The following is a 24,104-nucleotide window of genomic DNA, read 5'->3' as shown; positions in this document are numbered from 1 at the left end:
GCTTCGTCGCGAGTAATACCGATTATCAGGTCTTACCACAACGAGATAACTGTGAATAGAGACCTGGAGAGAGAGAGATGGAAATTAAATTCCATCGATCTCTCTCTACACGCATTACAATCGAAATTACTAAACCGGAGAGATAGAAGGAATCACTGTTCCTTCAATATCCTCGTTTAGTTCTGCCAAGCAATTATACTATCGAACAATATGAAGCAAAACTGATAAAGACGCGATACAAATCGTGCAATTGATTCTACTAGATCGGTTCAGTTTCCTCTTAGTGATCCAGATTTAAGAGGAAACGCGCGATATAGTCACTCCGCACTAGAAGAGCCGATAACAGATCGTTTGGACCAGCTAACGGCCGGTCACCTGCTTATGCAACAAGCAGAGGTGACCGGACTGAGGAACAAGGGAGCGAGAAAAAATAAGCTACTTATTCGATAATTGCTCGGCAGAGTACAGGGATTCGCACATAGTGGCTTTAAAACTAGCTTAGACTAAGCTTAAAATGAAAGATCCGGTAGTAGATGGAATGAACGAGTCCTTTTCGATCCTCGTTTTCAAATATAGCTAGCTATATCATGGATTGTGTAGGGACCAAAAACCTAAGACGTCCGTCCACCTCGGAAGCTCCAAGGAGATTGAAATTTTTGGCAGTTAGCGAGGGGGTCTATTTATACTATCAAGTGTGTGTGACCTCGCAGACTTACAGTTACTTCGATTGCCTTTGTTCGATTTAATCGAAAAATTCCTTCACGAACAAAGAATATTTCAGCAAAATGATATTTTAAGCCGTTATTTACACTAAGATATTGTTAATAATTATTTGAACTATTGTCCGATAACTATCGTTAATAATTATAGTAAATAAAAATCACATTGCGAAATCTACGAAGGCTGACGATTTCAATGGATTTTTTTATTCTAAAGCGCGATTGTTTTTAATGTTTATGTATATTCCGAATGTTATCTATGTTCCAAAAAATTGTTATCGACGTATTTTTTACTTAAGAAGAGTTTTAAAAAATGGCAATTATACAAAACTGTTCAATAGACTTGAATAAGTCTGCTGTGTAACAAGTATCGATAAAATAATCTTCGAACTAGATTTTTACGTTTGAATATTCCGCTCTTCGCGATATGTACCGGTGACTAAAGAGGGTACATCAATTGGGCATTATTCGACTCGAGAGGGTAGAATTGCCCACCAGGTTTCTCCTTGACCCACGATTCAACGAGGCTTTGCCCATCTCGGCTACGGGATTCCTCGTGGTTTCGCCTCCTAGCGAATTTTTCTACACATGGTTCGAGATGTTTCGTTCGCGTGAAGGCGCACGATTAAATAAACAAATAGAAAGGAGAAGATGAGGGGTGTTAGGAAAAAAAAGAAATAGAATTGCTGAACATCTCGCGGAGATCATCGCCGTCGACGTTCGTTCCACGCTCCTCCCGGGAAAACGATTTCTTATAAAGAGATCATGTTATGTCGACGTCAAACGCGGACGGATCGTCAACAATACGTTTGACATAACCTCAAATAATCGCACTATGCTTCTGGGGCGTCGTTGCTTTAATGTCAGCTGTGCCTGATGTGCAGAACAAAACTTTCTCCCTCGCAGCAGATGTTTAGAAATTTTTTGAGATTTTCACCGCACGTAAGTTGTAAATACCTTCTTTATATTCGTTTAGTTTTTTTTTTTTTTTTTTTTTTTTTAGTATATATATATATTATATATTTGTCAACGAACAACCACACATTTTTAGTTTCTGTTTTTTTTCTCTCGTTACACTTTTGTTTTGATAGCACGTTAGCGTTGTTTTCGATGGTTTTTTTCGTTGAAATTAAGGCATGAAAAATGGTTGGGAATAAATGACGCGATTTTACAATTTTACATAGTTGCATCTCACGTGTACGTTTTCATGAAACATTCATTCACTGTTATAATTCTTTTTTTTAATTTTTGAAGAATACTATTTTTATCATGTGTGTGTTTGAATGAGATGGACAATAATAAATTGAAACCAGAGACATTGAAATTGTGAAATTGATGAAGTATCTAAGCCTTGGTTGTACATACTGCTAAGTTAATTATTTAGTATGTTCTTTAGAAGTTAGAACCTTCAGCAAGTTTGAAACCTGTTAGTGAGAAATGTAAAGCACCTAGTTGGTTTTACGTTTACTCTGTTATAAGCGAAGAAATACAAATCTATTGAGAATAATATTATAGTTTATATAACTGAATTAGTCAACAAACATATGCAAGAAAAATTATTTTAAAAATACTTATATTGAAAGTTTTATTACGTGTGTGTTACTTTCTAATTGCTATATAGTTTGATACGATTGAGTACGACGCAATGTTTAATTACATTGTTTTAAAATATTCTGATTATTCGTTTATTCTTATTATTATAAATCTTTAACTATATATTTTTAAACAAATATTGACTAAAGAAAATATACATTTCTAATTTGTATAGTACATATTTTCTCTTATAATTAAACAAATATTAAAGACAGTAGTAAAATGCAGTTAAAATTCTTAATGTAAATTATCAATTGCTTGCATTATTATCAGAAATTTCAATGAAGAATTAATGAAAAAGCACAGACTGTACACCAATTATCATCATTAAAAGTATAGCAACAAGGGACAGACTACTCAAGTGGTCGACATTATCAGTTTTTTATCAGTAAGTACATAAAACGAACTTTAATGTAGCTTACAAGAAGCAAATAAAGTAATTTTGATGACATAGTATATGATAATCATTAATCTTGAAAAGATAACACATCATTACGATTAGATCGTCGTACACTCGTATTTATATAATATTAATTTTCATCTCACAATATCAAATAATCTCACCCATATGTGGTACAGTCGCGAATTGAAGCTATGAAAATTTTGTCTATTTTGTCCTTGAATAAATACCACACACAGTATATAATGCATGCAACTTTTAGAGTCTATAACGTTCCCCGCGCTTAAATGTTCGTGTCTAGATACCCGAGTTCCAAAAATACGCTCCCAATGTGTTTTCTTCCGACAGCACACGTGTTCGTTGATGATTTCTAGATGGTAGAAGTTAGAAAATCGTTATTTCGATCGAGACTGATTTCGAACGTATAACTAAGAACTCGACTACACAACGATTCGACTGCTTTTCGATAGCGTTCGAAACTGAATCGCACTGTCTGGGCTATCGACATTTAAATCGGACGAACAACAGTATCATGCATATCATTTTTCAATAAGCGATTAGTCGCGGTCATTAATTTTTCCCGTGCTGTAATAACTGTTTCGATAACAAATTTTTCAAAGGAAACGAAATTCGTTTTGAAAATTAAAGGAATAAAATAGATTATTTTTATTTATAATCGATATTAACATTATATTGTTAAATTAACGAATTATACCAATACAGTTTGTATCAATAGATAATTATATTCTTCTAGATATCAATTTTTTTACTAAACTATATTAACCTTGAAAATGTTATTAACGTCCCACCTACGTTCTAGATATACATTCATCCTTAGATTATATTATCTTCGAGAATATCAATACTAACTACGTATAATACGGTGTTAAAACGATCGATATCTGTCACTTAGAGAACACTTTGTAAATGTAGTGAACGTGATGGACGTGAAAATTTAATTTCCATTGGAATCTAGTAAATATAATTTTTCGATATTTATTCGAAGTTTCAATATAGAATTTTTTTTATTTCTTTACACAATTTCAACGAATTTGGCAGTTTCAATCTGTTAGTTGTATTTTTAACTTTGTGATTCTTCGATTGAGTGTTTCCGTTGAACGGAATTTTCGTTGCTATTAATGTACGTTTATATGATGCAAGAATAGTATTAGTTCAAGGTATGATATTTCCACACCTGGGAAATTGGTAATCGGCTGACTTGCGGTGTCACTTTCACCAGGATAGACACGGGCACGCTGGACTTAAAGAGAGACACGTCGCGACAGTCGAGAGAGAAATGATCCGATCGATCGAATCGTTATTGGATCTGTGATTCGAGCTCGGATTCTCACAATTCGTCGGGCCAGCATTGATCAAGTACGCGCGAATTTAACTGGCCGTTCAAGGTCGTGTTCTCGACCATGAGTGACGTCACGGACTATCACCCTAATAAGTATGGTTATGTGTCCTCTCATCCGAGAGAGATCCAACCGATACACACTATCGAGGTTAACCTCTCGGTGACTTCGATCGGTCCGTTAAATTCGCGTCCACCCGTAATTGAGTTATTCGGATCGTGGATAGATTCTCTCTAATTGGTTCGGTGTCCCATGTGACCATCAGCTAACGGTTCGGATACTGTATACATGCGACGTCGAAGTGTCAAATTCGAAATAAAGAGAGAATCGTTCCATTTGACGTCTGAGAATCGAGATATTCAGAATTTCACGCACAGGGCGCTGCTTTACCGACCCGGTCGTTAAATAACGAACATTGAACATTTCAGATCGATACGTCCAATATTTCCGTTAGCAAAAAAAAAAAAAAAAAAAAATATCACCCATTTTCGGGCTCCCGTCGAATCAATATCCTTTGATACTACCCTGTCAAGTCGTCGCAAAGTGACCGCGTGTCACTTTTTTCGAGCCCTGGTTCCCAATGTGTACGAATCCAACGACGATAGCGAATCTCAACTGTCTCTTGGGTTGCGACAACTTGGCAGGGTATATCGTGATCGATAAATTCTTGCGCGACAGACCGACGCAATGGACACACGTCCAGCACCGTTTCTTTCTGTTTACTTATTTTTTTTTTCTTCTTTCAGCCAGACTTAGACGCGTACGATGAAAGGGGCTTGTTAGTATGCTGGATAAGCGGCGGCTCTATGCCTCCGGTTCGTCGCCATGCACCCTGATTTTTGTGGCCGCCTTGGCGTTGACTGGATGCTTCTCGTTCTGGCTACATATCGAGAGCTTTGGGTCCTCAGCGCCGTACGTAGTCGGCCCGTCGGCTCCAGGACACAGGAACGCGACGCCCTCCATGCAACCGTACCTAACAGACGAGCTATCGCTCGATGACAAGTCCACGCTGATTGACATCAAGGACTTTAGGTTCACGATGAACCAGGACCCGTGCAACCGGACCCACCCGTTTCTGTTGATGCTAGTCCACTCGGCGCCGGAGAACTCCCAAAAGAGGACCATCGTCCGGGAGACCTGGGGCCAGCAATCGCCGGACGTGGCGCTCCTCTTTCTGATCGGCTCGTCCGAGGAGTACCAGGCCAGACTGGAGGAGGAGAATAGGAAATACAAAGATTTGATACAAGGCAACTTTCACGATGCCTACAGGAACATGACTTACAAGCATGTGATGGCGTTGAAATGGGCTACGTATCATTGTCGAAGTAAGGACACGTCTTGCTAATAACGGGAAACGTTGTGCATCAACGATGGACCCGAATAGAATGCACAAAGTTTGTCTAACTTATTTCACCTTGTCTTTGAATTGCAACTGCTTTTTAGCAATAGGGGAGAGAAACAGAATTTATCCAGTTGATCCGCGAGGACGCATGCTTGCATCGATACCACCAAGATATTCAAAGCAGTTGTAACTTGGAAACAAGGTTGAATAAATCATCCTTTGAGTTTTGTTGCTGAATCCATTGTCGAAACAGATTCTCCGAGTTACGAAACACCCTGTATATATATCCTTTGATCGCTCAGAGTTCCCAACTAGAAAGCACTATCTATTAAAACTAGATATTACCCCTTTTTCCACGGTGTCTGGAACTCTTTGTGTTGACCATGATTATATTTCCCGCACTTGCCGCTAGAGGACTTGGCATTAACCTCCATTCTAATAAATTTTTTTGTACATATGTTCCTCAAAATAAATCCTTCGTACTCTAGATTCTGCACAAACTGTACATTCTGTACAAACAATTTCTAAAAGAATTGGTCATCGAAGTATCGCGATGAATTAATTTTTAGATCGTCAAGGATCTGATGATAAGAGAATAAGAGATTTTTGAGAGAGGAGTATACTCGAGATTTTCTAAAATGATTTTTTATCTTATTGTTTCAGGTGCCAAATATATATTAAAATTAGACGACGATATTTTTGTTCATATACGCTCCGTGTTGGATTTCTTGATGCGCGATTTGTCGCCATTGAGTGTCAAACGGACGATCCTTTGCGATCTCATCTTTGCGGGCAAAGTGAAAAGATCCTGGCGTTCAAAATGGAGAGTCACACATCAGGAGTATCCTGGTAGAAATTATCCCGCGTATTGTGCCGGATGGGCCATATTGTACTCACCCGATAGTGTATTCATTTTGTATCATGCAGCTCAGAAAGAACCGTATTTCTGGATCGACGATGTCCACATTACTGGAACGTTAGCTAAGAAAGTAAATATAACACAAACTTCTCTGCATTACTTGGTGCTAAACGACCTGACCATGAAGGACCTTCTGTCCAATCCGAAATCTCGTAGAGACTTTCTATTCGGACCTCCGAATTTAACGGAAAACGAAATAAGAGCTTTACAGAGTCTGGTCACTAAACCACGGCCTAGCAGCGAAAGCCTATTAAACTGAGACACATTCGGGCGTAGGATATGAAATTTCTCGTTTACCAAAATACAATAACACTGGTGTCTAATGTGTTTGTCTGCTTCTCAACAGAATTTCAATTCTGTCTTGCCATAAATTTCTTGGACGTGTGTGTTCAATTCTTTTGCACAATATTATAATATATTACAAAGTTTTCCATGTCGAATCGCGCATTTGTTTATAGTATTATGTTTCTCCTATAATTATTGCACGGCGTGAAAGAACTGTATATATGTGTATCTATTTCTTTTGAAATAGAGAGTACTTAGATTTAAATGAAACGTGTATAAATCAAGATTTTTCTAAGGGTGACCGATTCGATGTGGAACACATACCATATATCAACGCACTACTTATTTACACCTATTATTTGTCCATATTTGTGATTTATTTACACATAACTAATAATTTATGTAATACTTTTTTGATGATTCGGATCATTCCAAAACGGATGAAGGGCTCATGACAATGAACACCTTGTAGGAACAGTGCGTTAGGTAACACACGATGAAAGTAAACGATGCGAGGAGTAATGGAAATAAGGTTCGTGAGAGAAAAAAATTTATAGATACAGTGTGTTTTGGAAAATGTGGGCATAACTTCGGGGAGACGATGCACGAGATGTAATGAAAAATATTTCGTATAAACATTTATTGTATTGGATTTCGTCGATGCATCGGTTGTTTCTAAGAAAATAAATTCAGATGATTCATGAGACGCAAAAGTATTTAAAAGAATCAACGAAATCGTACACACGAGATCTCGACCGTGAAGTACAAGAGTGCGATAGAATTAATTACATTAACTCGGATGAGATAAATATTCACGCGAACTATTTTTCGCGTATTCAATTTATTTCTGCCCATATTTTACGAAACACCTTATACGATGCTGTAACAAAATTTATAATACAAGAGAATTATATGAGAATCTCGACGAGTCAAATTAACATTGTTATATACGATAAGTACAACCCCCCAAATCAAGGGTCCACTTGCAGTTAGGAAAATGACAGAAATTCTTGTTCTTGTACCGTGAACCATTCCTCAAGCGAAATTCGATGGCATGCGATTTCTGAGTTCCTTGAGTGTTGAGTAACGTTCGAGTATAGCATGAATTTACACGCACTTCGTTTCTACGATTGTCAGATTTATTGTCAATGTAATACCTCACTATTTACATAAATATAATTGTATATTTCGTTTCTCTTCTCTTTTGTAAGACTAGTTTATACAACGAATACGAATTCGTGAACGCGAGTATGAATTCTCTGCAATAGCGAGTATGTATCAAGGGAACGATTTTTCTGTTAACGTAATGGTTAATACGCTCTATCGTTGCTTGAAAGGCAATTTGTACATTTTGAATCGATCAATATTCATCATAACATCTATTTACGTACAAAAACATTGATGACAGCTATTAGTTAGCGAAATATTCTCTCTTATATTGTCTAATATGAAGGGAATTTTTATTTATTTATTTATTTAATTTACATCAACTAATAGTAATTTTGTCACCGCGTTGTGTGAAATGAAACATTTCTAATTGTACTATCGGTGTCCACATACAGTAACGGATTATCACACAGGCGGTGGAGGCGTACTCTTTGGGCTTTATATACTCAGGGGTCTCAAAACCAAAAGAAATAATTAATATTTTATTTTTAAGCCGTAACTCACGAGGTTTCATTTGTGCGAATTATCAAAAAACTATACGCCAATTACAGTGTCAAGAGTGCACACTTTTTATATATTTTTGTTCAATCAATTAGTACTTACAACTTTATTCTATTTTTCTTATTATAGAAATAAAAATTCGTGCCTTGTATTTATTTATTTAAATTTCAACATTTGAAAATGTTAGGAGAGGGCTCCAAACTTCGTTTGCGCCTCAGGCCCTACAAATAAATAATCCGCCACTGTCCACATAGTATAATATGTACGATGTAATTATTGTTATGAAGTAAAATACTAATTTCAATAAATCATGGGTTGTGTCAATTGCACGTTATCTATGTATCCTTAGCAATTTAGACAATCATATTTTATATATATTTTGAACGATCATTAATGTCTTGAGTATGTGACAAAAGTGTAAATTTATGAAAAGGATCAGTATAGTTTGGAACGAAAAATATTTCGGAAAGATATAGCGTTGTGCTTGACAGATCCTCGCCAGATGTCACTATCGGTCTACCGCTATATTGATCAAGTTAGATTTTCTAAGGACGCACGTTGATAAGATCTCGTATTTGTCGATTGCACGAGAAATTTGTCGCGATACGTCAAAACACACGTCGGCACGATTTTCGGGGAGGTTTACAGCACGCCATCCTAGCCTTGTAATTTTTCGCCTATGACGTCATTTGTGAATTACACAAGCGTCACCGCTCAGTCTGTTGTGGAAAATTTCATCGAATCCATGGCAGCGCCAAGCAAGTTCTGTTTTTCCTAATAAAAAACCGAACTGACGAATTTCGAAGCACCTTCGTGTCAACCGGACGGATCTTCCTTGACAGTGCTTTATCCCCAAGGAGACTTCAACCGAACGAAGTGAGCAATCTTACTCGCCTGTCTTTTTTTCACGATCATCCCAGTGGAAAGTCTATATTTGTTGTGCGTCAAGCGATTGTAACCGTATTGTTGAGCGTTGTTTCTTTCATTTTATGTGTTTTCGGGTCGCTGCACGATGCGTTTTGAAGATTCGTCGGGCGGTTCGCGTGTTTTACAGAAATGACAGCTCGTGAGTTTGATGAGAGTTTTTGTTGTCGATGAGTGGTATCTTGTTCGCGTTCTGGCACATCGGAATAACGACAGAAATCGAATCGTGTCTTATGCTAATTGTTTAACAGTTCTGTATATTGGGAGTGAATAGACGTATCACCGATAGTTTTATGTTTACACTTGCTGTCACGGTCATTCGATAGCGTCGACAATTGCATTTGTCACAAGTTCTTTGTCAGTTTTATTATTTCTTTCTTTTACATCGAGACATTCTCGGTTTTGTTTTTGTTTATAAAATGAAATATAACCAAATACATTTTGCATTTCTTTTTTTATGTTGTAATGATAATTTACAGAGTACTACTAAACCATCTATGGTTTCACAGGTATAGTTACAGTTTGTGGTAGTAATTTGGCAGTCTGTTAAAATGTCGATGCAGCAATTTTGTTTGCGATGGAACAATCATCAACCGAATTTCATTTCGGTATTTTCGAATTTGTTGAACAATGAAACTCTGGTAGACGTAACATTGGCTGCTGAAGGAAGACACCTTCAGGCACACAAAGTTGTATTATCTGCGTGCAGTACATACTTCCAGTCATTGTTTACTGTAAATCCTTGTCAACATCCAATTGTTATATTAAAGGATGTAAAGTTTTCCGATCTGAAGATCATGGTTGACTTTATGTACTATGGTGAGGTAAACATATCACAGGATCAGTTGCCATCGATCATTAAGGTATGTAAAAATTTATAAAAGTTTTTTATGATTTTTTTATATAACAAAATAATATTAATATATTTTATTTGTGCTGACTTGTGTAGACTGCAGAGAGTTTAAAAATAAAAGGACTTGCAGAAATGCATACTGCTTCTTTAACTAAGTGGCCGAGTGGCAGTAGCGAGCCTGGAGGAGGGGATCGTGGTGAATCTTGTTCACCTAGTCCATCTCCATTATCACCATCCTTTCGTAGGAAAAGATTAAGGAAATCATCTACAGGATCGACATCTGGGTCTGGTGACAAACCTGAGGAAATTAATGAAATCACTTTAGTTGCAACTAACATTGTAAAGCCGGAACCACTAATAGTTTCGCAAGAAGGTGGTGAAAATCTTAGGAGACCTGTGAATACCAATACAGAGTCTCAGGGCAGCATCGACGAAGATCAAATATCAATTGTAAGCATAACTGTGCTGCATTGGTATTTTTGTTTTTACATATAAAAGAAGATAAAGAAATAGTTCAAAAGTAGAAATTATGACAATGTAATATACATTTTAGATGAGTAACATGGAGAGTAGTTCTGCAGCAACACCAGCACAAAGTGATGGTTCAATACAAGATGTGAGTCAACAATCAGGAGGCAATGTGGCACAGAGTTCAGTTTCTTCGCAACCACCTGCACATCAAGGTAAGTAATTTTTTATCACGTGCAATTAGGCAGAGATTATTTTAAAAAGTTTGATACAGGTTTGTATAATAAAATATAATAAAAGAATGATAAAACGTTTACAACATAATGTAAACTGATTTTTAAGAAACGTTTTGTATCTTTGAACAAATTCAGTGTACATAAATGGGATTGGTATTACTGTATTTAAAGTTATGGCCTCTTTTTTTATGCTGCATGAATTATGATATGGTATATAACTATTGAAGCACAAACAAAATTTCTTACATTATTAATGATTATAGCACTGTAAGTGATGATTTAAAAAATATTTAACTTAGATTTAAATGGAAGATTTGTTTTCTATGCAATGTTTGTATGATACCAATTATACAAAGGTCTACAATATAGAATATTATATACAGTAGAATATAGCAATTTGTATTGTGTAAGCAACGTTTAAAAAGTAAAGATTAATAACACTTTTACATTCATAAATGATATTTCAGAAATTATAATATATTTCTAAATTATTATTGACGATGGAGTGATAACAATTTTATAATAGAATATTACTTAAACTGTTTTTATATGATCCAAACAAATTTGGAAACCCTATTTGCTACTATACACAAATGACAATAACTTGAGTTTAAACATGCATGATATCTATCTTTCACACAAATACCTTGGTAAATTGGTAGTTAAGTGCGATCTATACTGAGTGTGGTGGGTATTGAAACTGCATGTTAAGAAACAAAACTTACACACATTATATGCTGGCACAGATGCGTTTAAATGTACTGCACAAGGAAAATCAACAGACGTTTGACATGAAAATAGAGCGAAAGTTAAGGAAAAATGAAAATTAGTTGTGCAAATTTTCAAGGCTAGTTTCATTCATAAAATTCACCATGGTACACAGATACATAGCACACAATGTGTAATGTTCTTTAGAGGACAGTAAAATTGGGCCTTTAACATTGTTGAGTGTGTATGTGTGCCAAGCTCTGTCCTTTAATTTAACAAAGTCATACACTTTTCCAATACTTTAAATCAATGACAATGTGCTTTAAAATGTATCTGTGCCATGCCCACAAATTCTATTCTTAATATTTTCATATGTATACCATTACTTTCACAGACTTTTACAAATATTTTTCCATTTTCTTTTCTGCTTACAGCTTAGCATTGTTCCTTTTTTCCACACACAGTAGCGTAAAGCATTAAATTTAATTCAAACTAGATAATTACTTTTATGATTCTGTAATTCAATTCTACGAGCAAGCCAATCGGTACAAAATTGCCTTTCCGTTTATATTTATCACACAAACACAATCTTGCTAATATGTCTCGATTATTCTGACGTCACGGTCTTATTATACTACACGACTATTTGATTTCATTTAGCCAAACTACCTATACGATTTTCTTTTCCTTTCGAATACCATTTACAAATACTCCTTTTTCAAAAAAAATCACATCTCATACGTATTTGACACATTTAATTAGTATTTATCGTTGCATTTAATAAAAACGTATAGCCGGTCGAACTAATTCCTGTGCTCTGACCAAAGATAAACCGGTCTGTTCCACAGGATTGCAATGGACTATTATGGAGCACACATATCCACGTTTCGCTCTGTCCTCGTGTCAAACGAATCTGTCGATCCAAGCGTCATCAGCTTTTACCACGCCCGAAATAACAGCTTCCTCGACCATCAGCGATCAGTACTCTGGTACCAGCACGACTGGTTCCAGTTGCGCCCTGACGAATTACCCGAACTCCTCTCACGGGACGTTGCAGCACGCATCGTCGAGCGGCCCTTCACCGTCGACTCAGTGTCCCAGTAACTGCCAGAGCCCCTGCGCCAGTCCGCAGACCGCAATTAAGAGGAAACGATCGACAAATCCGCAAGCGGATGAGAACTTTATCAGGGCGTTAGACGCCGTCCGTTACGGCGGCATTGGGTTCTGTAAAGCAGCCAGGATGTTCGGTGTGAACAATCGAACACTTTGGCTGGAGTACAAAAAGCGCGGTTACCCAAACAACAGACCCAGCTTGAAGTCAAGGGTCAAGCAAGAAGTGAATTCCTCACCGCCGCCAGCCCCATCGGCGCAACCCGTTAATTCACAGAGTCCTACGCCAATGGGACCTCCCACCACTCCGCATAGTGCACACAATACCCACAGCACGCATACCATGCTGACCACTCATAGTCCTCACACGATGTTAAGCGGTTACATCGATAGCAGGCATACGGACTACGCATTACCGAGCACCACGATGCCGATCAATTTACACGGTGTTAATTACAACGCGATGTGAACTGGCCACGACGTGCCGACCGTCGTTACTTGTATAGACGAGCTTGAGAAGTATTAGATCTACGAGATCGAAAATTCGTCGGTGACGCTCATAAATAATGAAAGAAGATTGGTCGGGGAGGGGAGAATCGTAAAAGTGTCAAACGCAGTGAAATACGGTTTTTAGATATCTTTTCGCCTAGTTCGTACGTACCTATAAAAAGCTTGGAGTAATCGCAGGTCTCGAATTAAAAGAGGGACAACATCGGTACATATACCAGGGCTACACAACTGGCAACCCAGTAGCCACACTTAACCATTGCGTTTATTTCATTTTCATTATTCGTAGCTCACGGTAAGCCCTGCGACAATGGTGGAGATATTAGAGATATCGCAAGTGTTGTTTGGCTACTGAGGTCAGCCCGAGTTACACGGCTCTGCTTTATACACTGCAGAGATTTTTTTACATTAGAGTATACACAAACGTAACCGAAGATGTCGTTGCTTACCAATGCTGGAACTCGTTGACTGGACATTCTTACCGGCGATCGATAAAGAACATTTCTACAGAGTTTTATCACAAAGGGAACAAACTTTTATTTTGATAAAAGAAAGATTCAAATATATCGATAGATGATTTAATTTTAATCGACAATTTGATGATTTATTTGCTAATAATTATCGACCGGGAAATTTGAATGCATCGAACAAGCGAGTCAACGAGTTCTAATAATTGTACGTCAACGATGTATTTCGGTTGGCTGCATCGTCCAATACCGGAAGAACCGGCGGAAGATAGAACAAATTTTGAAAGAGGTTCCTTTAGTTGAAACGTATCGTTTAAAGTTTGAATTGCGCGATGTGATAGAGCAGGGACAACCGTATGCTTCACGCATATATTTGCTTGTTTGTGATTTCAGATATTTATAGAGAACTGTATTGAACTTTTTTTTTTTTAATTTAACGTTTGTATCTATACACACTTGATCGATCCTTACGACGATTCCGATTAGACTCTACAGTTGGTGCAATATATCGGCCCTTTGCGTTTACGTAACGCTGCGGTAAATAGTGGAACTATTTTGTTTGATCAATTTTAGCTACTACCAACGCCACGTAACTTTTGTACATAGTGAATAAAGTTGCGATGCGAAATTATTAGTCAGAAGAATATATCGTATGTACTTGCACACAGTTGATACATCCTACGAAACTAACGATTACTTATCTAAGAACCAAGAAGGGAAGAAGAAGACATGCGATTCGTCGTCAATACATGTATTACGATTGATTGTTGCTACGATAGTAAACGATTCACGTAGCCCCTTGAGGTGGCGCGTAAAACTTTATTCGAGTTTGTACGTGCTTTTTGTAACGTGTACGATAGTTTTCGTAAGTTACATAGTATATATTGTTTACAGGCATCGCGGTCGTTCGAAATTTTGTAAAATAATTCTACACCGCTCAAAATATTCTACTATACAGGGTCGTGCGTAAAATACAGCACAACGTCAGAAGTAAATTTAGCACGTTGAACTTTCAGCTTTCTAATAATACTTCTTGCAAATTGAACCTCGATCGAATTGAATTGTCTCATGTGATCAATTTAATTTTGTTCCATCGACGTTATTCAATTATTTTTAAACACACAACGAACGAATTTTGAGTAAAGGTGTGTATATCGTGTCATACATAACCATAAAACAGTCACAGGAAGCCAAGTCAAACGTGATCGGTACCAATCCTTTGTCTTCTGAGCGTCAAAATGTAAACTCGAGAAGTTAAATCTTAGATTCCATATGTATGCGTTCCAACAACAAATCTCGATTCGTTGTATCGAATTTAAATTCCCAATTCGATGACGGTCTTCTTCAAACGTTTATACGAACTTTTTCTACTGCTTTTGAGCGCCCACTAGGCTTCTGAAGTTGTGCTCAAATGTTTCGCTCCACCCTGAACGTAGATGTAACAGGTTACAGGGTATAGCGCGAAATTCAAACGCGCGAATTCTCGATAGGCAAGAAAAACGTGGAATTCTGGTTTCCACTGTAATAAAAATCATTTTGAGATGCACGCAACGTTCGAAATATCATTCGGCATTTACGAATAATAGTATTAAAATTCTACGAAATTTGTTTCTAAGGCTTTTTAAGAGGTAGTTAGGGAAGCATTTTTTTTTGTTTTTTTTTTTTCTATTATTTTTTAATTTGTACAACTTTTGTTCGGTTAAGGGTGCAGCGTAAGTAACGGAATATTATTTGTACAAACGTATTTTTCTATTTATGCATTAAGAAGTAACGTGCTTCGTGCAGTGCAATACGTAGGAACAGTAATTGTTTTTTCTAGTTTACACGTAACGGTTTGTTACAACTATGGTTATACTACCAACTCATGAAAACAAAGAAGTAATGCATGTATTGAGAAACAGTTTTGCGATATGACAACCTATCATCCGATTATGAAGACATTTTTTAACATACAAGTTGCAATCGATATTCTCATTTCTCACGATGGTGGTTTTAATCGATTTTTTTTTCTTTTTTTTTTTTCTTCTCGCGACTTATAGAAAGTTTCGACTAGCTTCGATCGCGGAATTATTTATAGAACGATTTTGTTCCTTTATGTAGATAGAGTGACAAAATTAGCGCGAAAGAAACACGGATACGCGAGGTTTATACATAACTATGATGCTAGAATTAATTAAGAGGGATGTATCTTGTTTAGCACTAACATAGGCGCAATGGATTTTAATAACAATGTAAATACCATTGATCAATGAAACATAATCTTTCGATCTTTCTCATTATTTTTCCGTGCAAATAAGTATTATTTTGTTGTGTTGCATGTTTTATGTAATTGCATTTAAAATAGACGCGTTGACGTCGTTCTTTTCTTTTCTTTTCTTTTTTTCTTTCATTCGTACTTAACGGATTATCGTTGAAAAAGTGTCAATTTATTATTGTCTTCCCGTTCTCATTTCCACAGATCGAACGAAAAAATATTTTACAATTACAGTGAACTGTAAGATACGCGACGAGAAACGTTTCCATGGACTCCTGTATCGTTAAGTTCACAATCGAAGCACACGAGCTTTTTAAATTTTTATCAACTAAAGCTACGATAACGCTAAGTATGTAGACTTTATTTACTAAGAGACAGTCGGTGTATATTATCAATAAAATAATTGGATAATTATTTTAATGAAAAGCATACATTGGGTGTATTTCCATTGTTTTCATTTACATTTGTACAAAGTAATAGATAAATATAGAATGTTAACAAATGTTGATCGTAATGTATACACACTTAAACGTAATGCTTCTCGCCCGATCAGACGTCGTCGGGGCGTACGAGGAGAAACTAGTTTAATCGGTACGAATTTTATATGAGGAGAATCGAGTTTACTGTGTCAGTGTTCTGTATAACATCTTTAATCAAAGTAACGCGAAGAAAGTGCTATAATTGAAGTTGTTTCCGGCCGTACAGGACTTCGTTCGCATATGATATCCGTCTTTTTAGATCTTTATTTATGTAGCAATTTTGTCAATGAAAATAAAGTTTTATTTAAAACCGTAACACGTTGGCGTGACAAGTGGTAGCGTTTTCATTGAGTACACGCCAAAAGGAGCCGAGTGAGATGTAAGCGAAAATCTGTGCCCGCATATGATACAGCACGTTGTACATACATACATTCTGTGCATAAAGTACGCAGAGTAAGTTACAGACACGATGACTGATTTGTAAGGTTTAGAATAAAAAGAAATGTCTTCCTGGCATCAATCAAGTTTCTCCTGCAAAGTTTCCACGAGGTAAAATGGTACTGTTCGAGGCTTTTGAGCACGTGATCATACCAACTATACTTCCTGTTAAATCTCAAAACTATTGTACATTACTCACCATATTACCAAGTGTACTTGCGTATTATATTACCAACTGTGTTACCCATAATTTCAACCATACTCTCTACTCAAGTCACCAACTATGTTACTACTAACTAAAACGAACTATATCGTTAACCGTAGTACCTATTCTACCACTAACCTTACTTGCTATATTATCAATCGTAATATCTATTATATTACCATCGGTACCACGTCACAACTATCTGCCCCAGGAACCGTTCATTTTCAGAAACCTCAAACAGTGTCCCAATTCTGATCTTAGAGGGTTGAGCTTAAGAAGAAAAATTGTCCACTCTACGATAAACGCGTTGAGATCGTCACCAACAATGTTGTATCGAAGAACAAAGCGGGTTTTAAAGATCTGATCTTAGAGAGTCGAGCTTAAAAAGAAATATTGTCTACTCTACGATAAACGCGTTGAGATCGTAACCAATCGGCTCGATTCAACAATGGTGCACCAAAGAACAAAGTGTGTCTTAAAGATCTGATCTTAGAGAGTTGAGCTTAAAAAGAAAAATTGACCACTCTACGATAAACGTGCCGAGATCGTAACCAATCGGCTCGATTCAACAATGTTGCACCGAAGAACAAAGTGCGTCTTAAAGATTTTATCCTAGAGAGTTGAGCTTAAAAAGAAAAATTGTCCACTCTACGATAATCGCGCCGAGATCGTCACTAATCGGCTCGATTCAACAATGTTGCACCGAACAAATAATAAAGCGCGGCTTAAAGATCTAATCTTAAAAAGTTGAGCTTAAAAAGAAATATTGTCCACTCTATGATAAACGCATTGAGATCGCCACCAATCGACTCGATTCAACAATGTTGCACCGAAGAACAAAGTGCGTCTTAAAGATTTGATCTTAGAGAGTCGAGCTTAAAAAGAAAAATTGTCCACTCTATGATAAACGCGCCGAGATCGTCACTAATCGGCTCGATTCAACAATGTTGCACCGAACAAATAATAAAGCGCGGCTTAAAGATCTAATCTTAAAAAGTTGAGCTTAAAAAGAAATATTGTCCACTCTATGATAAACGCGCCGAGATCGTCACTAATCGGCTCGATTCAGCAATGTTGCACCGAAGAACAAAGTGCGTCTTAAAGATTTGATCTTAGAGAGTCGAGCTTAAAAAGAAAAATTGTCCACTTCACGATAAACGCGCTGAGATCGTCACCAACAATGTTGCACCGAAGAACAAAGTGCGTCTTAAAGATTTGATCTTAGAGAGTCGAGCTTACAATGAAAAATTGCCCACTCTACGATAAACGCGTCGAGATCGTCAGCAATCGGCTCGATCCAACAATGTTGTACCGAAGAACAAAGCGCCGCGTCTACACGTTTGTAGTCGTGTGGATAATTTTTGTTCAAAGTCTCTCAACGGTCCAAGTGATCCGTAGACGAAATGTCCTTTAAAATTCCTTTCCTCGGTCCGCCATTTGAACGATAATTCAACCTGAGCTCTCTGCTTGTCCTTTCCAGCAGTATGCAGGCAGATAGTAGGTACCAAGAGGTGTCGACTCCTGATGCGTCAACCCCGTGTCAAGAAGGAACCGAATCACCTGTCACCCGACAGCGAGATGTCCTCGCCTCACATCGTCCCGTCACCCATACACGTGACAACGCCAACGCTGAACCTGCCCCAGACATCGAGAAGCTGGGAAGAGTCGCGAATCGCGTCACCGCCCCAACCAATCCTGGTGAACCAACCGAGCCTGTTGACGGTGACCACCTCGACGAACCTGTTGACCGTACCCCAGCCCTCCTATCTGACGAAACAACACTCCCATCCGCTCTTGTCTAGTCACCAACAATCAACCAGTGGCAACTACTGGATCCACAGGCAGCACTCCAATCCAGAATTTCCTGGAAGAACGACCAGCCCATCGATCGTCGTCGAACCGGCGCCAATGGTCAAAACGGAAGAGGAGATCACGGAGGAACCGGGAACAGCTACCGTCGAGACCTCTGTCCTCACTTCGGAGCTCAGAGTGAAGACCACGGAGCTCAGACGCAGCTCCTCGTCACCCCAGGTAAGGACACCAGTCGATGGTACTTGAGTTTCGAAGACGGGATCCACGAGATTCGTGTTTCGAGTAACGATGATAGACCTGATGGTTTGTTTCTTTTTTTTTTGGAGCGTAAAATCTTTGAAAAACCCCCTGGGGAAGACCCGATGGTTTCAATCTTTGATTCAATGGCACGGGGCAGTTAAGTGGGACGAACGGTGTGATTTGTTGCGAACGAGAAGGGGGATGGAATAGAATTACACTTGAAATTTGATTAATAGTAATGATTACTGGGATGATGGGTTTGTTCCGGTGCTGCTGTTTTTTATCGTTTGAAGGGTTAGGACACTTTCTGGCGTCGTGGATCATTGTTGGGGACAGTGATATTGCTGATCTTTAGACTAGGAAGGGCTCGTTGAAGATTGAAGGTACTCGATACGTTGTGGATAAAATATCGTAGGGAAATACACGAAGAACGCTGACTTTGAAGTCGCATAGGTGACGATTTTCCTTCTTGGGAAAGTTCCAGCGATTCCAAATAATAATCAGTGATTAATTTGTAGCAGACGATGATGTTCCTTCTTGAGAAAGTTCGAGCGATTCCAAGTAATAATTAGCGATTGATTTGTTGCAGACGACAAGCAGAGAAGTCCGTGAAAGCACAGGGGACCAGCGTTTAGGCCACTGTCCCGTGTTGCGTCCAGGCCCAGCGTTGGGATGCAACCATTGCTGGAACACGATAGACGCCCACAACAGGATACTCCGAAGAAAAACGAAGTACCACTGTCCAGAATGCCAGACCAATCTCTGCATTGTGCCATGTTTCCAAGAGTACCACGAGCAACGTCGCGAACTCAAACTGAAGCCTCTACCCAAGACTGGCTCCGTTTAATGTGTCACTGTTTAGCACACTTTCACACGCTTTCTTTCTTTTCTTTTTTTTTTTTCCTTCTTTATTCAGCGAACATGCGCTTTCGATGTAAAATCGCGAAAAAATCCCCGAGTTCGATCCCTTTATCGAGGTTTCGCCCGGAATCGATTTTTCGGAACTCTTATCGAGGTTTCGAGTTCCCCGTACCGAGTCCGATCACCCGTAGGAAATTTCTGGTGCGTACGGTCGTTTGTTTCGCCAAACGATATCTCGGAGACGAATTGACTGGCTAACGAAAGTTCCTAAGGATATTGATAAGGCGGTTCCGGCGACGAATTGTAAATTAATCGAGAATTGTGAATGTACAGAGAACCTGAGGTCGGGTGAATTTTTTCTAGATATGTAATTCCTTCTACGAGCTTTAAACGAGGCTCGGTAGTGAATCTTGTTCATCGAATGTACACACGCCCAGATTTTCTGTATCGAAAAATCTACGATCTTCTGTTTGTAGCGTACTTGCCCAAAAATTTTACTAATTTTTCATCTGGCAATCCCTGCTTACACCCGGGAGCCATGAGCAGTACTAAAACAAGCCGTGGAAACCTCGAATGTCTCGTGCAAGAATTTTCTAAAGAGTAAACATCGCGCGTTTGAGGTAGAACGTTCCCCGAGGAATCAGAGAAATTGTCCTTTGAGCACGTCGAGCAAAGATATTAACACGAGGAGGAGGAGGGGGGGTTGGTTTCGCGTCTCGGAATTAAAACGAGGTAGAATCTCGTTGGAGGGGCGATCCTTCCTTTCCCCGAATCCAAGTTGCTCACTTTCGCCAAAAAGAAAGAAGAAAATCAGTTTTTGTATTCTTTTTTTTTTTTACACCAACAAGACGAGTAAGACGTATATTCCACGGATAAAATATTTGTAATTACGTGTTAACTTGATCGTGAACCTATCCTAGAGATATATTCTTGCATAGACACCCGTTACTTAGTACGTATTTCTGTAACGCAAATTAACTTATTCGTACGCGTGTAAATAACTCGGTAGCTGTATATACATACATATATATATATATTTTTTATTGGAGACGTGTGTCCGAGGAGACTTCCAAAATTCGAGGGAAGCTGTACAGGGTGTAAAAAAAAAATATATCACGGACGAAGCTACACAAGACTGGATCGACGATTTGTTAAAAATTAAACGAATCTCAAAATCGGGATGAATTGTTTCGTTCTGGAAATTTTGGAATTTTGGATCCAGATCGGGTAGACTCGTTCGTGAGAGTACTTTTTTTTTCATATTCTGTAGATTGATCGTTCCGAGGAGAAGGTTTTTTTAGTTCTCACCTTCGTGCGAAGAGATCTCTAACGACTTTCTATCGTTCGTTTCCAGAACACGTGTACTTGATGCATTTATCGAAGCGAGTCGTAATTGTTGTTTTAGATAAAACGACGTTGTATTCCTCGAGAGAGAAAGAGAAGAAAGGGAGACAGAGAGAAAGAGAGAGAGAGAGAGAGAAAGAGCGTATCGTTTTTTATAGACGAGATGCTGGTTTCTGATATTTTTTGGATCAGCGGCGGACGTCTTTTGATGAGACTAAAAATATTTTGCACCGGTTTGCGAATTTTTCTTAAACAGAGGATTCATATATACATATATATATGAATTGTTACAAACGAAAACGGGGCGGATCGTCCGCGTGAATTGTCCACGAATTTAGTTTCGGCACGGAGAATATATATATATATATACACATATATACATATATTTTTAATTTAATATAAGAGAATAACAGTACGTGCAAGAATCTAAAGTTCGAGAGAAACCGTGAACGCTCGAAATTGTCTTTCAACGAAGCCCCCCGGGGGGAAGGGGAAGAGTCGTCTTTCGTTTCGAGGACGTTTTAACGAATATCACCCTCTATCAGGAAAAAGGAGAGCTCAGCACACGGAGACCCAAATTTCCCTTACCGGCTACACCCTGTGAACGTGTCACGAACATAGGTTCCGTAGGCTCTGTCCAATCACCGTGCCCGCGCCCCGTCTGAACGCGAAGCGTCGAAGATGTAGCATACGTGCAATATATTTTTCTTGGCATTGCGAATATACTATGCGCAGTTGTATCGATTTAATTATATTTTATGTAAATCTAGACGTAAGATTCGTAAATGAAAATAAAAAGAATGTGATACAACACGAGGCTGTGCCCGGGAGAGAAGTTATTGAGAGACCTTTCGTTCTCGAACCCTTCAAAATCATGCAACACCCGTTTTATCTCCCTAAAACCGTTATCAACGTATCGGCGGGATCGTCCCGATGAAAATGAGTCCAAACACGACCACGTTCGGACAACTTTTGAGTCGCGCGTGAATTTTCAATTTTGAAAATCCAAAAATCGCTATAATTAAAAGTGATCCGAACAGGGTCGTGTTTGTACTCGTTTTAAACGGGAGTTTCTCGCCGATCCATTGCCGATACTTTCACGAAGATACGATGGAAATTGTGAAGAGAAAAAATGATTCTCAGCAAAATTTCTAAAACCAAGACGATACCGTGAGTCGTTCGTTGATCGTCCGGTCGAAGTCGATTCAAGCGTGCACGAGTGCAGTCGATCGTCACCTAATCTCGTTCGCAAAACGCGTCAAGATCGCTCAGGAGACCATAGTCCACGGCTCGAACTCCATCGTGTCGTATCGTCGCGGTGGCCAATATGTTTCTTCCAATAATTCAACCGAGCGAAAGCGTATCGCTGATACACCAATAATCCCGTCGAAGGGACAGTTTTTCCAGGTCTCGTCCGCGCGGCGGGGTCAGCCGTTTGTTTCTTCCCTCGCAAGCTGACGCCAGTAGGTAACCCCCTAGCAGCGTAACGCGACGGAAGGACCGTCATCTTGGATCCCCCCAAAAGCCACGGCGATATTGTACGTGCAGCCGCTGCCCTGGTCGACAGCTGGGACCCTCGTCTCGTTTCTGCCTGTAGTCAAGGATCCCGGGACTTCGATCGGGAACGAAGAGTCACGGATTAATCGTTTGCACCCTTCGCGCGCCCGGCCTTGCACCAACGACGCTTTGGGGGCGGACTGATCTCTTTAGGGTGACGTTTAAATCACATTACGCGGACTGATCGGTTTACCGGTCGTTGGATCGTCTCGCGTTCGAACGATAATCCGATCCGTGGTGTCTCGGTTGTTCGTGCACCCCGTGGAAGAAATTCGCGCGAAAGAAACAAGTCGAAAGCGTCGAGGAATACGATTTTTGCGAACCAGTCGAGACTAATTTTTGCAGCTTGATGTTGGTGATGGTTCGTGGAACAGGACTGTTCATTTTCTCGGCGAAACGAAACTTCCCGACGGATTCCAGTTGGGGAATCTCCCAGTCGCGTCGGTCCGCGGAGAAAACTCGTTGCGCGACGCAGAGTGCTTTTACTCGAAAACTGTGACTCGTACGAGGGATTTTTATTCTTCATTTTTTTATTTATTTTTTCGAGAAAAATTACCTCTATTTGTGGTCAAGGACCGATGTCTCCGTAGAGACGAATATTCATAAAATTGTCGGTTCTGGGCTCGATGCACCTTGATACTTTTATTCTTAAAATTCTACTCTATGGAATCTCGATTCAAGTATATTCTCTTCGAAGCTGTATTCTTATAAAATAACAAGCAAAACAACTTTTGTTTAGAAACATTGCTCTCTGTTATTCGAAATAATCAAGATATTAGGGTGTTTTTGTATACTACATAATTTAACAGACACGAGAGTCATTTACATCTTGACCATCCACCTGTGTGTCACTGTTGCATCTAGTGGACAATATGCACCTTGAACACAGTGTCGAGTATTCGTTCTAAGAAGATCCAGCACACCTCACAGCTGTAGAAATCGAGGCTACTCTGTAATTTTAAGAAGAAACACACTGTGTTCTATCTCTGGTAGGCCACCTTGTATACTACACTCTTTTATAGACACGAAAGCTCTCTTCAACGATATTCCTACACCATTGCATCCAGTGGACAAGGCACAACTGATTGTAACACTATCGAGCTTTTGTTTCATAGGGTGGAATACACCTAGCAGTTGGATGTGCCCCATATTTCTAAGCAGAAGTGCACTGTGTTCTCTAGTGGGTCACCCTGTGTACTACACTCTTTTATCGACACGAAAGCTCTCTTCAACCTAACAATTCACCCCATGTTCCTACACCATTGCATCCAGTGGAAAATGCACAACTGATTGTAACACTATCGAGCCTTTGTTTCATAGGGTGGAATATATCTAGCTACTGGAGATGTCCTATATT

The 24,104-nt window shown here is 38.8% G+C and overlaps 2 protein-coding genes and 1 long non-coding RNA gene across 9 annotated transcripts; 2 read left to right on the top strand and 1 right to left on the bottom strand.

The window, feature by feature from the left end:
* Positions 1-1,267: 1,267 nt before the first annotated feature.
* On the top strand, positions 1,268-8,608 carry LOC143154754 (beta-1,3-galactosyltransferase 5). 4 transcript variants are annotated; one of them, XM_076326687.1, is made up of 4 exons: positions 1,268-1,661; positions 3,953-4,089; positions 4,817-5,395; positions 6,076-8,608. In XM_076326687.1, the coding sequence occupies exons 3-4, from the start codon at positions 4,855-4,857 to the stop codon at positions 6,588-6,590; spliced, it is 1,056 nt and encodes a 351-aa protein (XP_076182802.1). In that variant the 5' UTR covers positions 1,268-1,661; positions 3,953-4,089; positions 4,817-4,854; the 3' UTR covers positions 6,591-8,608. The 4 variants fall into 4 exon arrangements, with proteins under 4 accessions (XP_076182802.1, XP_076182800.1, XP_076182801.1 ...); XM_076326685.1 differs by having other exon boundaries at positions 3,879-4,089; XM_076326686.1 differs by having other exon boundaries at positions 3,879-4,165.
* A 182-nt stretch (positions 8,609-8,790) lies between these two features.
* Positions 8,791-22,003, top strand: Btbvii (BTB-protein-VII). 3 transcript variants are annotated; one of them, XM_076326681.1, is made up of 6 exons: positions 8,792-9,160; positions 9,718-10,071; positions 10,158-10,511; positions 10,615-10,744; positions 18,417-18,964; positions 19,575-22,003. In XM_076326681.1, the coding sequence occupies exons 2-6, from the start codon at positions 9,760-9,762 to the stop codon at positions 19,830-19,832; spliced, it is 1,602 nt and encodes a 533-aa protein (XP_076182796.1). In that variant the 5' UTR covers positions 8,792-9,160; positions 9,718-9,759; the 3' UTR covers positions 19,833-22,003. The 3 variants fall into 3 exon arrangements, with proteins under 3 accessions (XP_076182797.1, XP_076182796.1, XP_076182795.1); XM_076326680.1 differs by having other exon boundaries at positions 8,793-9,160; positions 18,414-18,964; XM_076326682.1 differs by lacking the exons at positions 18,417-18,964; positions 19,575-22,003 and adding an exon at positions 12,322-14,379 and having other exon boundaries at positions 8,791-9,160.
* LOC143154755 (uncharacterized) lies at positions 10,224-14,942 on the bottom strand. 2 transcript variants are annotated; one of them, XR_012994254.1, is made up of 2 exons: positions 13,245-14,942; positions 10,224-10,359 (listed from the first exon to the last, which is right to left on the bottom strand). It is a non-coding gene; the product is annotated as an uncharacterized LOC143154755 (long non-coding RNA). The 2 variants fall into 2 exon arrangements; XR_012994253.1 differs by lacking the exon at positions 10,224-10,359 and adding an exon at positions 10,609-10,732.
* Positions 22,004-24,104: the final 2,101 nt, after the last annotated feature.

The sequence above is a fragment of the Ptiloglossa arizonensis genome, chromosome 2 (genome assembly GCF_051014685.1).
Source record: "Ptiloglossa arizonensis isolate GNS036 chromosome 2, iyPtiAriz1_principal, whole genome shotgun sequence".
NCBI lineage: Eukaryota > Metazoa > Arthropoda > Insecta > Hymenoptera > Colletidae > Ptiloglossa > Ptiloglossa arizonensis.
The sequence above is the reverse complement of the archived record's forward strand: the minus strand, read 5'-3'. Positions and strand labels throughout refer to the sequence as shown.

Excerpts from the sequence above, each read along its gene's own strand:
- LOC143154754 (XM_076326687.1), top strand. The coding sequence starts at position 4,855 with ATGCTGGATAAGCGGCGGCTCTATGCCTCCGGTTCGTCGCCATGCACC. Across the intron at positions 5,396-6,075 it reads GGCTACGTATCATTGTCGAA|GTGCCAAATATATATTAAAA; the intron begins GTAAGGACACGT and ends TTATTGTTTCAG.
- Btbvii (XM_076326680.1), top strand. The coding sequence starts at position 9,760 with ATGTCGATGCAGCAATTTTGTTTGCGATGGAACAATCATCAACCGAAT. Across the intron at positions 10,072-10,157 it reads AGTTGCCATCGATCATTAAG|ACTGCAGAGAGTTTAAAAAT; the intron begins GTATGTAAAAAT and ends TGACTTGTGTAG. Across the intron at positions 10,512-10,614 it reads ACGAAGATCAAATATCAATT|ATGAGTAACATGGAGAGTAG; the intron begins GTAAGCATAACT and ends TATACATTTTAG.